Source organism: Triticum aestivum, chromosome 6B (genome assembly GCF_018294505.1).
Source record: "Triticum aestivum cultivar Chinese Spring chromosome 6B, IWGSC CS RefSeq v2.1, whole genome shotgun sequence".
Classification (NCBI taxonomy): Eukaryota; Viridiplantae; Streptophyta; class Magnoliopsida; order Poales; family Poaceae; genus Triticum; species Triticum aestivum.
The window spans coordinates 49958929-49971178 of NC_057810.1; the positions used below are offsets into that span (position 1 = coordinate 49958929).

Sequence of the window (12250 nt, forward strand, 5' to 3'; positions counted from 1 at the left end):
CACGCATAGTTTTTTATTTCTATGTTTATCGAATATACTACTCCCTCCGTTCTCTTATAAGATAAGGCATTTTGGACAGTTGGTTTTGAACTGTTTTGGGTGCTGTCTGAATTGTATAAACGTCTTATAAAAGGGAACAGAGGATGTAAAAATCAAAGAAGTGGGCTGAAACAAAAATGAAGACTCCCCAACATGATGATTTTGGACTGATTTCCCAGCCCGGCCCGGCCCTCTACATTGCACCTCACTCCACTCTCTCAGCCCGCATCGTGTGGTACCTCAAAAAAAAAAACCCCGCATCGTGTGAGGTGAGCGGTCGAGACGAGATCCAAGATGAGCAGCCCCCGCCGCCGCCCCCTCTCGCCGGCGCCGCTGGACGACGACGACCTCCTCTCCGAGATCCTCCTCCGCCTCCCCGCGCTGCCCTCCTCCCTCCCCCGCGCCTCCGCCGTGTGCAGGCGCTGGCGCCGCCTCGCCTCCGACCCCCGCTTCTGCCGCCGCTTCCGCGCGCACCACCGCCGCCGCAACCCTCCCCTCCTCGGCTGCTTCGTCCAAGATATTGACTCCATCCACTTCCAACCTATCCTGGAGGCCCCCAACCGCGTCCCGCAGGCCCGCTTCGCCTTCCCGATCCACGCCGGCGACCCCCTCGGATGCCGCCATGGCCTCGTGCTCTTCCTCCGCAATGCGGACCAGCTCCTGGTGTGGGACCCCATCACCGGCGACCAGCACCGCCTTGACGTCCCCCCAGGGTTTGACGAGGACGACTCGGTCGGCGGGGCGGTGCTCCGTTCTGCTGCCGGCCACTTTCAGTTCCAGGTTGTCTTGGTAGGCAACAGCGAGATAGAGCCTACACGAGCGGTCGCCTGCGTTTACTCGTCGGCGACCGGCGAATGGGGTGACCTCGTCTCCACACCGCTCCCTCCCAAGGCTTCCATGAGCTATCGCTCCACCTCCATTTCTATGAACCATCCTTGTGTGCTCATCGAGGGTTCCTGTTACTGGTCGCTCGCTCATGGTCCTGGCATCCTTGCGTTTGATTTGGATAGCCAGAGCCTGAGTGTGATACATCTTCCAGTAGACCTGGCCCATTACGACTTCTCGGTTGTGCGGGCCGAGGGTGGCCGGCTTGGTTTCTTCGTTGTGCCAGGCTTCAGCGCCCAATTGTGGAAGTGGAACAGGGATTGCGATGGTGCGGCTTCATGGGTGCTGGAAAGAAGTATTGAATTGGACAAGCTGCTTACTCTGAATCCAGACGACGAGAGAGAGCGCCCAACTGTCGCGGGGTTCGCCGAGGAAAGCAATGTGGTGTTACTGTGGTCATTTGTTGGTGTCTTCACGCTCCAGCTTCAGTCATTGCACTCCAGGAAACTCTTTAGAGTTAAACGCTGGTTTTGCTGTCTTCCATTTGAAGGGGTCTATACTGCAGGTAAAACAATACCAAGTTATTATTAGATTATTATTGTTGAATTATGTGGTTTGAGTCACAGGTGGTAGCAAGCATCTTATCTGGTTATTAATTATATGGACACTGGACAGGATGCCAATAGAATAACAAAACGAACAGCAAGATTCGCAGAAATAATATATTGGAGGTTGATTGGCAAGTACTATGTATAATAATTGCAAAGGCAATTTTAATTTGTTATGTTGTTTGTTAGTACTAAATCTGTGTATCTCGTAGTAGATATCTTGCTTGGAGACAGATCTATATAAAATTTATTCCACACTTTCAATTAGTATGTTTGAGATGTCAAATTTTGGAATTGTAATGAAAATTAAGTCCACACATGCTTTTGTGGGATAGAGATATTAATTGTGAATTGGAAGGAGTAAATACTGTTATTGGGCTATTCTTTGTGCTGTATAGTACTCCCTCTGTTCCAAATTACTCGTCGCTGAAATGGATGTATCTAGAACTAAAATACATCTAGATACATCTATATGTGCGACAAGTAATTCGGAATGGAGGGAGTAGTAGATATGGCATATGGTTCAGTTTATCTATTCTTAGTGTTGCATCAAACCTAAATTGTTTTACTCAAATTAGAGATGTGTGTTCATCTAAATACCTAATGCGCCCTCACATCTATTTGACCGTGCCTTAGAATCTCATTGGTTCATTGACTTCTTATTGTTGTAGATGCGGATATTGGTGCTGGAGGCGATGGAGCCAAACTTTTGCACAATACATAATATGATTTGCCCAGTGCTATCATAATGAGTTGATTGGGCAGGTATCTATATATCTGTCTGTAGTAGCAAAATGAAATGTTTTTCTTGCCCATTCAACGGTACTTTTTGTTTTATTTCTGCTAGTTGCTAGATTGCTTTCTTCCCCCCTGTGATCATGGGTCTTTCAAGTTTGAGGACGATTTATTTTCTGTTCCCTCAATGTGAATAATTGATATCGGTGTGCCATTTCACATTATTTCTTTTGTAGGGAAAACATTTCATGTTATTGGTGTTTTCTCTTTGTACTGTTTTGGCACAATTTCCATAATTCGAAAGCATGCTGCATTGTGAGATAACTAATGGTGTTTACTATTTGAATCATGGAAAAATGTGAGATAACTTTAACAGCTTTTCCATGACTAGATATTACAAATCAGTCTGGCTGATGGCATTGGTTGCTCTGCAGGTATCGAAGGGTCAGGCCGTCAGGTTTATGTTGGCTGCGATGCAGAAGTGGATTACGTGCTGTAGGTTCTCCTTCCATTCTGTATGCTGTGCATGGGGCTTGTGATGCGCTCCACAAGGGGATTAACATGTCCTGGTCAACCATAACTTGAAACGATCACTCCTGTAAGCTGCCGCCTGATTTCTGCAGGCAAAATTCAAACTGGCGCGAAGGGAAGTTAACTTTGCTTTGATTGGCGCATCAGCTAGAACCGTCCTGTCTGCTGCATTTTGTGGCCCATTGCTTGTGTTGTGCATACTATTTTCTGTGTTGTGCATTTCCCCCCAGCATGGTTTGCCAGTGTCCTATGACATTTTGTTCTCTTGTGTGTTGTCGAAATTGTATTCCAAAGAGATGCCATTGCTCCCATGATGCTTCTATGGGTTGAATTAATTTGCTTATTCAGTAACAATGCTACTACTGGGACAGGCAGTTTTTCTTCTTTGATGGTAAGAGATGGAACTTATAGACGACGTAATGCCGGTGCTCTGGGAAAGGTAATGAATCCTTCTTTTCTTTTCTAAAAAGATGGAGTGAATGTTGCGCTCTTCTGACTAGTGATGCAATGAATCGTTGATCTCTTATTTATTTACAGAAGCTGAATGATCTGGGAATTCCCAGAAGCACCTTGGTTTCTAAGACGGTCGCTACACCGCGACTCCGCCCGCCGTGCTCGACTTTGAGGGATTATGCTACTCAAGCATCTTGCCGTGAAATCAGAGATGTCCTGGAGCACCAAGGTAAGAGCGTCTCGAGCAGTAGACACTAAGGTCCTGATTGTTTGGGCTTTTCTTATGCTTATGCAGCTTTTCCACTTTGGCAAAAAAGCCACAAAGGCTCCTAAATAGGTGATTTTTGCTTCGGCTTCCACTTTGGAAAAGCTGCAAAAGCATGAGCAAAAGCCCAAACAAACATGGCCCAAAACGGCCTAAAAAACTTTCTTGGGCTGTCCCCAAATCTCGAGCCCCCAAAAAGTCTCAAACTCCAGCATCAACCCCTATTTCGCAGCCCCTATTTTTCTTTTGCTGCATGTCTTTTTTTCTTGCGAAAATGATCTAGATCTATTATGAAAGTTTAGCGTAAGGACAAAGCACCATCAAACGACCACTACTGCTGCCAAAACGACGCTGCTATATGGCCGCTCCCTTATCAGAACTGACTTGAACTTGTTGATGACAGCCAAGAATTCTTCTTGCACGTGTCCCTAAGGATCAGCGCCTTGGAGCCACAGTCGTTGCCATTGAATCCTTGAATAGATCTGAAGCACTTGAAACCAAATCTCGCTACACAATGAGAAACCCTAACCTCACCGCTCCATGGAGATGCAGGAATCTATACCGGAGCTCCATCGACTACGTCTAGATGGACGAATTCGAGGAGGATCAAAGCCCAGAAGACAAACTTGAAGAAGAAGCACCCCCATTCACCCGAGCGACGTACCTGCGAAGACCAAAAATCCTAACATAAACTACTAATTGGAGCAGAGGTATCGGAATTCCCCTCCCACCATCGACCGCCGAAATGGCAGGCAGAGGGGAGATGTATCCATGGGCTTGCCGGCGAAAACCTTGAGGGGAGAGTTTGCCCTAGCCGCGAAGTGTCAGGGAAGGAACAGTTTTCCTCCATTGTCTTAGCATGTACTTTATGTTTATTCACGGTTTAACACTGCTAATATATAAAATGTTTTAATTCTAATGCACATAATTCAGTCATAGTCAAATCCACAGTTTCGAACACCATAATTTCAAATCAAATTCATTGCCATTCAATATCACATCGCAAAATCTCACTTCTAATGTTTCACTCACACTTGCCCGCGGCGTTGGAACCACCGGATCCCTCTCGCACAATTCTCGTACAATTCTTCAAGCCACTCGGCGATTGGAATGTCTCCATTCAAGGCCATGTTCGGGCGAGAGCCTCGACACAGGGGAATCTCAACTACTTCCGCGTGCACGGTTTCGGCGTTGCAATCATGGCTCGACGAGCGAGCGACCATCCAGGACCTTCTCCAACAGCATTGCAATGTGCCCGGCTGTGCATGAACCACCAAGCTGACAAGAAGCGCTCCGATTGCACCTTCTCCTTCGGCGACCAAGTCTTCCTTAGGCTCCAGCCGTACATCCAAACCTCCATTGCCAATCGTGCCAACCGCAAGCTAGCTTTTTGCTCGGCCTGAAGGTAGCGGAGGCCCAACCCAAGAGTGCATGGGGCCCGAATGGGCGTGAGCCACCTGCTGCCCACCTACTTACCTGGTTGGCGAGACAGCGGACCAGCTCATTTCTTCTTCCTCAATTTCTGTATCCTCATTTTGTACCCTAAACCGCCACTAAATTCGTGTGAGAAGTAACAAAGCGAGAACCACTGTTAGGTTGCTAATACACCCGCTTCCAGCCTACCCGGGAGGCCCTCGACCGCATTCTGCACACCCGCTTCCTAGTACCCATCGACGCTGGTGACCCTTTGGCTCCTAGGATGTCGCCATGGCCTCGCTCTATCATCCATTATACGTCGAACCAGCTCCTGCTTTGGGCCCGTGTTACCGGTGACCAGCACCGCCTATCCATTCCCCTGGGATTTCATGGTTGGCGGGATGGTGCTTTGGCCGGCGCATCTGGCAGCAGGAACTTCTAGGTTGTGTTCGTAGGCAACAACGAGTACAACTTGCGCAAGCTAAAAGTCCTCTATTTACTCATCGGAGACCAGCGAATTGGGTGACCTAGTTTCCACCTCGCTTCCACTCAAGGCTTCTATGAGTTATTTTCCCACCACCATTATTATGGACAAGTATTGTTTTCTGATCGAGAATTTCCTTATAATGGTAGTTTTGGCAAAAAAAACTGAACCTGAGTTCTGGCATCATTGAGTTTGATTTGGATAGCCAGGCCCTTTGTGGATGCCGTGAACAACCATTGGACCAGACAAGTTACTTCGAGATGAGTTGTAACTTATCTAGTTCAATAGTTTTCCCAGCATCCACCCCAACTAGGCCTGGACATTTGGTATAAGCAAAAATTTCGATTATTAGATTTTTGTATTTTGTATTTTTTTGGTTACTAACCAAAAATGACATAAAACCAAAAGTTTGGTTATCCATTAATTCCGTTTAGTATTCATTTTATACCATGTCAAATGAATAAGTTGGCTGGGTGGCTAGCACCTGTTGCACCCTATGTTGTTATATAGCTGAGCTCCTTGCCCCCTTGAGCCTAGCCACGCGAGGTGGGACTAAAGAAGGCAACAAGCTGGCTACAACATCCATCTCACTGCAACAAAAATTCCACAAACTGGGCCCGTGTGGAGGTGACCAGTTCGGCCCAAAGGAGTTGCACGTGTTAGACGCCCTCGCGTGGAAATATTTAATCCATACCGACATGGTGGGCACGTGGGAAGCACATTTGGGTTGTTCCTTCGCACATTCTAACCTAAGCTCGGTTTTCTTTCGGTTAACCATAGTAACACCAGACCAATCGAAGTAAGTTCGGTTAGTAGAAGCAAAAAACCAAAATTTCCTGTACAAGTATAAGAAAACTAAACGATTTTGTTTTGTTTCAGCATCTGTTCGGTCTTTGGTTTTCTGGTTTAATATGATCTATCTGGTGCTATCATGATGTATTGATTGAGCAGGTAACTATATTATTTGTTTGTAGTAGCACAATGACATGTTTTTCTTACCCCCCCTTTGAAGGTATTTTTCTGTTTTACTTTTTCTAGTTTCTAGATTACATTCTTCTCCATGTGATTATGGTTTCAAGTTTGTGGATGATTAATTTGATGTTCCCTCAATGCAAGTAATTGATAGCTAACAACACCTTAGCATTTTACATGGCTTCAAACTTGTGTTATTAACAGGGGCGTGCCATTTCACATTATTTCTTTTATAGGACAAACATTTCACATTATTGGTCATTTCTCTTTGTAACATTGGTTCTGTCATGTATTAATGCTGAGTTGCTTGAACTTTGAGCTTTTCGCACTATTTCCATAACACCAAAGCTAAGGATTACTATTTGGAATGGTGCGAAAAATGTGACATAACTTTAACGACTTTTCCATAAATGGATATCACAAATCGGTCTGATTGATGGCATTGGTTGCTCCGCAGGTATCAAGGGTTAGGTTTTCGTTGGCTGAGATGCAGACGTGGATTACTTCCTGTAGGTTTCCCTTCCGTTGTGTATGTTGTGCATGGGGCCTGTGACGAGGGAATTGGCCTTCAAATGTGGTAAATTTGGAACGGTTACTTTTGTAAGCTATGAGCTGCTGTGTTTGATCTGCGCAAGCAATACTCGAACTGGCAAGAAGAGAAATTAACTTTGCTTCGGTTAGCGTATCAACTAGAACCGGCCTGTCCACTAAATCTTGTCCATTTGCTTGTGACGCGCATACTCAGGCCCAGTCCTGCGATTTCGGGGGCCCGGGGCAAAAATTATAACACGGGCCCTTAGGATTTATTTTATGTCCCTAGATAATACAGGGAGAACATAGTTTCATTATTATTTTTGAACATAGCTTCTTTAAAGTTGTGTCTTTGCACTTGCCCATGGGCACGGTGTGATCTCCTATCGATGCCGCCGTGTTGGAGGTTATTTATAGTGCATTTCCGGCCAATGCGCATAAAAGGTCAAGCTTTTGAGGTATATATTTTTTACAGATCAAGGTATTGTTTGCTAGGGTTGATCCCGTGGTAGCAATGCATGTTTACAATTTTGTTTTCGAATGACTTTTCTGCAAGAATTTTTTGACCTGGCTTTTCAGCAAGAATTGACCTCTAATTTCATCTTATTTGGGAGTGAAAAAACTGTATTTTCCTGACAAAAGTACTTTCTTCTAGCGGTACGTTCTGTGCCCCAGATTGTTGTGTCCCGGCGGTGTAGCCCACTCCACTTAACGATGTGCAATGCTAGAAAGACTGGCCCAATGCCTGTTCGTTGAAGGAGAACGAACAAATAGAAGAATGAAAGGCCATGGCCCAGTTCTGCAGCTCCGCCCCTCGAAACGGGTCTTCTTCGTGGGGAAGAAAAGCTTCTACTGCTCTCATGGCACCTCTGGTCGCCCGGCGGTCGGAATATGGGTGCTCGCCAATATCCGATGGAGTAGTTCTCATGTGTTTTCGAATTTGTGTTACAAAGGAGAGATGGTTGAATTAATTTGCATACACTGGGACCAGATGATTTCTTCTTTGATGGGAAGAGATGGAGATTATGCAGACGATTGTATGCCTGTGCGTGCTCTGGAGACATTCATGGTGTGTTTGCTCCTTTCAACTAGGGAAGGGAATGGATCATCCTTTAGAAAAAGATTGGAGTGAATAGTGCACTATTCGATGGAATCTCTTCTATATGTACAGAAAAACTGAATGATCCGTGAAATCCCAAAAGCACATTGGTTCTCTTATCGCCGTGAAATCAGGGATGTACTGGAGCCCAAACAAATGCTCTCAGGAATTTGCTAACAAACCTTAGAGCCTCTCTAGCAGATCCTGTATAATGCCGACCCACAAAACTCTTTTATAGTTTGCGGTAAAACAATTTTGCGGGCTGGCGCAGGTGCCGCCCGAGCAGACCCCGCATAGCGAAACTATAAAACGAAATATCCGCGAATATTTTGTTCTACAGTTCCGCTATGCGGGGTCTGCTTGGCGGCGCCCTCGCCTGCCCACAAAACAGATGGGGTTTTATCTGAATTTAACACATATGCCACATATTCAGAATTATTAATTCAATATAAGATAGAATGTCACGATAATTCATGAGTAGACATGGTGCCACGCGAGGCTGTAATCCACACCCTCTATTTCTTTGGGATTCGTGCCATATCTCACGTATATAGAATTCAGTGGGACGAATTGATGTTGTATATACAATGTATCTATCAGTCAATAAGTGTGCATGCCCCACAGCTAAACGAGGTTGAAGTTAGTGTTTCATTGAAGGAGTCCTACAACACACCTGACCAACTCATTTACTAGGATTAACGCACCACATTACCCTTTGGTCTTACTACGTGCTGCCCCATTACATATTTACGAGTGCACCACCCTCTATGGCTGCAACAGAAATGTGTATTAAGCTAATTAGTGTGAACTTTTAACTATGCAAGATCAGTTAGGTCTATCTCCATATTAAGTTATACATGTGCATACACATGATTAAAGGTTCCTAAATTGCAGTAAAAAAAATTAAAATTTCAGAAATCCAAGATTTTAATTTTGGAAAATATGTCCACCTAAAATAAATAATTGACTACATTTTTTTCAGAATGATGATTTGATATACTTTTTGGAGTATCCCCGTGATAATCAAAGTTGTTTCCAGATGACATTACCTATCCTATATTTACAGTTATCTATTACCTCTGTTCTGAAATATAAGTCAATGGGGGAGTTCAGTTTACACTCCCCCAACAACTTATATCTAGGAACAGAGAAAGTACAAAACTACTACTCCATGCACATACTGATTGCCGTTTATTCTCATGATAGGAGCAGACCTTTGCATGCAGGGCTTTTTTTGCGGGGTTTTGCATGCAGGACTCTAGCGATGTATTGACGACGGGGCTACAGTGCAACCTCGACAGTAGAAGATGGACATGACAGCCTTTTCTTGAAAGTGCATGAACATGACAACCTTGGGCAGATGCAACATTAATCCATGAAGTTGTTCACTGACAAACAGCTAGTACCTGGGTGTACGCCAGTAATGATATCCCTGACCTGTTTTGGAACATTAATAATTGACCTTGCCGTGGTATAAATACGCCCACATTTAACTCCCCTGGCCCAGTGAAGCGTCGTATTCTAGCTCAGTATTTATAGTGTATGGAATATCGTGCATCAGTACCCAAAAGTCTCTATATAATCTGAGGATCTAAAAGCACGAATGGCCGGCCTAGATTAAGACCTCGCGTGGCACTATGTCCCAAAAATTCGCGTCCAGAATGTCAATATTACAATACAACAATCATCCAAATTACAATAATTATGAAATCAGCGAAGCAAACTAAATAATTCGAAACAAAACTTGTCCGGAATACAAATCACACATGAATTGAATGAAATGAATTAAAAAAATGAAATGTGTTACTACCCAGCCCTTTGCCAACGGTGCTCAATGAGATCCTCCTGAAGCTGAAAGTGGGAGTTTGCATTTTCAATCTCCTGGTAGGTACGAAGAAATGCTCTAATGCGGTTAGGATCTCTAGCTGGTTTGACACGGCTACCCACATTGTCGTAGAAGAACTCCAAGTTCATGCCTCTCTCATCTTTGAGAATCATATTGTGAAGAATAACACAACATGTCATGATGTTTTTCAAGGAACACTTGTCCCAAAAATAAGTAGGACCACGAACAATGGCAAAGCTAGATTGCAAAACACTGAATGCTCTTTCAAAATCTTTTTGGGATGCCCCTTGTACCCTTGCAAATTCATATTGTTTCCTAGTTTTCGGGTCATTGATGCTCTTTGATAGATGTGCACCAAGAAGGGTATGTACCATCTGCAAGATAGTACCCTTTTGTGTATTCATGCCCGTTGATAGTGTAGTTACAAGCAGGAGCATCACCACTAGCAAGCCTAGCAAACAAATGAGATCGTTGCAACACATTGATATCACTGAGAGTACCCAACATACTAAAAAAGCAATGCCAAATTCATAAATCCTCGGATGCTACGACCTCTAGCACAATTGTTGCATCATGAGACTTGCCATAACACATTCCCTGCCATGCCTTCGAGCAATTTTTCCAAGTCAAATGCATACAACCAATGCTTCCTAGCATGCCAAGCCAACCTCTTCTCTCACTTGATGTCATCAAATTTTTTGTGTCTTCCTTGTTGGGTGCCTAAAGATATTCACGACCAAAGACACGGATAATCACTTTATCAAACCTACGCACTGACTCAATTGTAGTATCTTCACCAATGCGAAGGTACTCATCGACATAGTCAGCCGGAATGTCGTATGCAATTACCCGCATAGCTGCCGAGATTTTTTGATATGCACTAAATCCCTTCAAGCCCACGACATTTCTTCTTTGAGTAAAATACCGACAATTGACCTCGCAAGCTTGCACTATTTTTACAAAAAGGGATCTGCGCATTCGGTACCTTCTCCGGAAGAGGTGCGGTGGATATGTTGGATTGTCCGCGAAGTAATCTTGCATCAACATCTCGTTCCCGAGATGGCGATTTCGAGGAATGCAAAGACAGCCGACGGTCGATCCACACCGTCTCTTTTGGTTCTCATCTTCGTGCTCGTTCACGGCAAGGGCCATCACCAACATCTGCTGTCAATGGTTCTCAAGCAGCGTCACAACATCCGAGTCTTCCGAATCGGACGAATCCTCGAGCAAAAACCTCGCACAAGGGCTCAATTCCATTTAAATTCACAAATACGAACACCGTATGAACCAACTATGCATAGCGCATCCCAAAGCACAAGCAGAATTACTCACCGGCGGCTCAGGGCGGTGGCTTTACGGCGGTGGATCCTGGGGCGACGACTAGGGGTAGCTCTGCTCGGTGGATCTGGGGACCCGGTGAAGCGGCTAGGTGGAACAGGGTGAGGGGCGCCCCCCTGGCGTGATTCCGTCCGTAGATTTTGCCAGAATCGCCGGCGGCGAATGGGCGGAACAAATGGCTGGCGGCTGCGGAAGGGGGTGGGGAATGGGCACGGGCTGAAATGTCCCTCCCGCCAACCGCTTTTCTGGGATACGGGGCACCGTCGGGTCGAGGGGGAAACATGCGTTTTCACGGGTTGGAGATAGGATTTTACCACGCCCCTCAAAAGTTCTTACGGGTCCGACACGTTTCCATGAGATAGATCACCTTTTTTTGCGTGGACATGAGATAGATCACATTAGAAGCATCTAGCAGATAAATATATCTTGTATCATGGATAGCCATACAAAACTCCAAAATTTAATGTCCACCATGATAAAATTTTCTACCCGCGAATAAAGTGATAAAATTTCACAAACACGAAGATTTACATGATAACTTTGATTATAAAAGAGACTTAAAACTCAAGTGATATAGGCAAGATTTACTATGAGACTTGGAAATTTGTATTTGCAAATTGTGTACATATCTTATTCGAACACTGCCGATACCTGGACGAGAAATGGCAACTCACCAAGGTTGATCACCAACTACTATATTTATCTATACAACTCTATTTGTTAAAGTTTTAACCATTAAGCACAGCTTCGCGAAAATAAGAAAACGAAGTTGCTCAAAATTACATGGGAATGCCCTTCCGAAGTGTCATCCTAGAACTGTTTTCCTCTCCCTAAGAGCCATTGAACTGGGCCTCAGGCTCCCTTCTTGGGATACCAACCCATGCTGATGGAGAGGAACTGCTTAGATCTACCTAATCCTCTCCTTAGATCTACCTAACACATCCTGCTAAGGGCGCCCCCATTCCTTGCGTTACGCAAGACGAGGGATTCTCGCGCCGAGCGCTACATATCAGGCCGGCCCACTGGAGCGATTTTTTTTTTTGGAAAAATCAGAGTTTAAAATGGTACTAGGAGGGGATTGATCCTGGGATCAACTAGTTGCTTCCCA

General features: G+C 44.9%; 1 protein-coding gene across 2 annotated transcripts; it reads left to right on the top strand.

Annotated features, from left to right (window-relative positions):
* The first annotated feature begins 287 nt into the window (after positions 1 to 287).
* LOC123135691 (putative F-box/LRR-repeat/kelch-repeat protein At1g11620) lies at positions 288 to 7097 on the top strand. Of its 2 annotated transcripts, none has more exons than XM_044554867.1 (6): positions 288 to 1429; positions 2144 to 2237; positions 2642 to 3177; positions 3276 to 3420; positions 3860 to 6307; positions 6786 to 7097. In XM_044554867.1, exons 1-2 carry the CDS (start codon positions 334 to 336, stop codon positions 2194 to 2196), a joined length of 1149 nt encoding a protein of 382 aa, XP_044410802.1. In that variant the 5' UTR covers positions 288 to 333; the 3' UTR covers positions 2197 to 2237; positions 2642 to 3177; positions 3276 to 3420; positions 3860 to 6307; positions 6786 to 7097. The 2 variants fall into 2 exon arrangements, with proteins under 2 accessions (XP_044410802.1, XP_044410803.1); XM_044554868.1 differs by having other exon boundaries at positions 4009 to 6307; positions 6786 to 7096.
* The last annotated feature ends 5153 nt before the right edge of the window (positions 7098 to 12250 follow it).

Excerpts from the sequence above, each read along its gene's own strand:
- LOC123135691 (XM_044554867.1), top strand. The coding sequence starts at position 334 with ATGAGCAGCCCCCGCCGCCGCCCCCTCTCGCCGGCGCCGCTGGACGAC. Across the intron at positions 1,430-2,143 it reads TGAAGGGGTCTATACTGCAG|ATGCGGATATTGGTGCTGGA; the intron begins GTAAAACAATAC and ends TTATTGTTGTAG.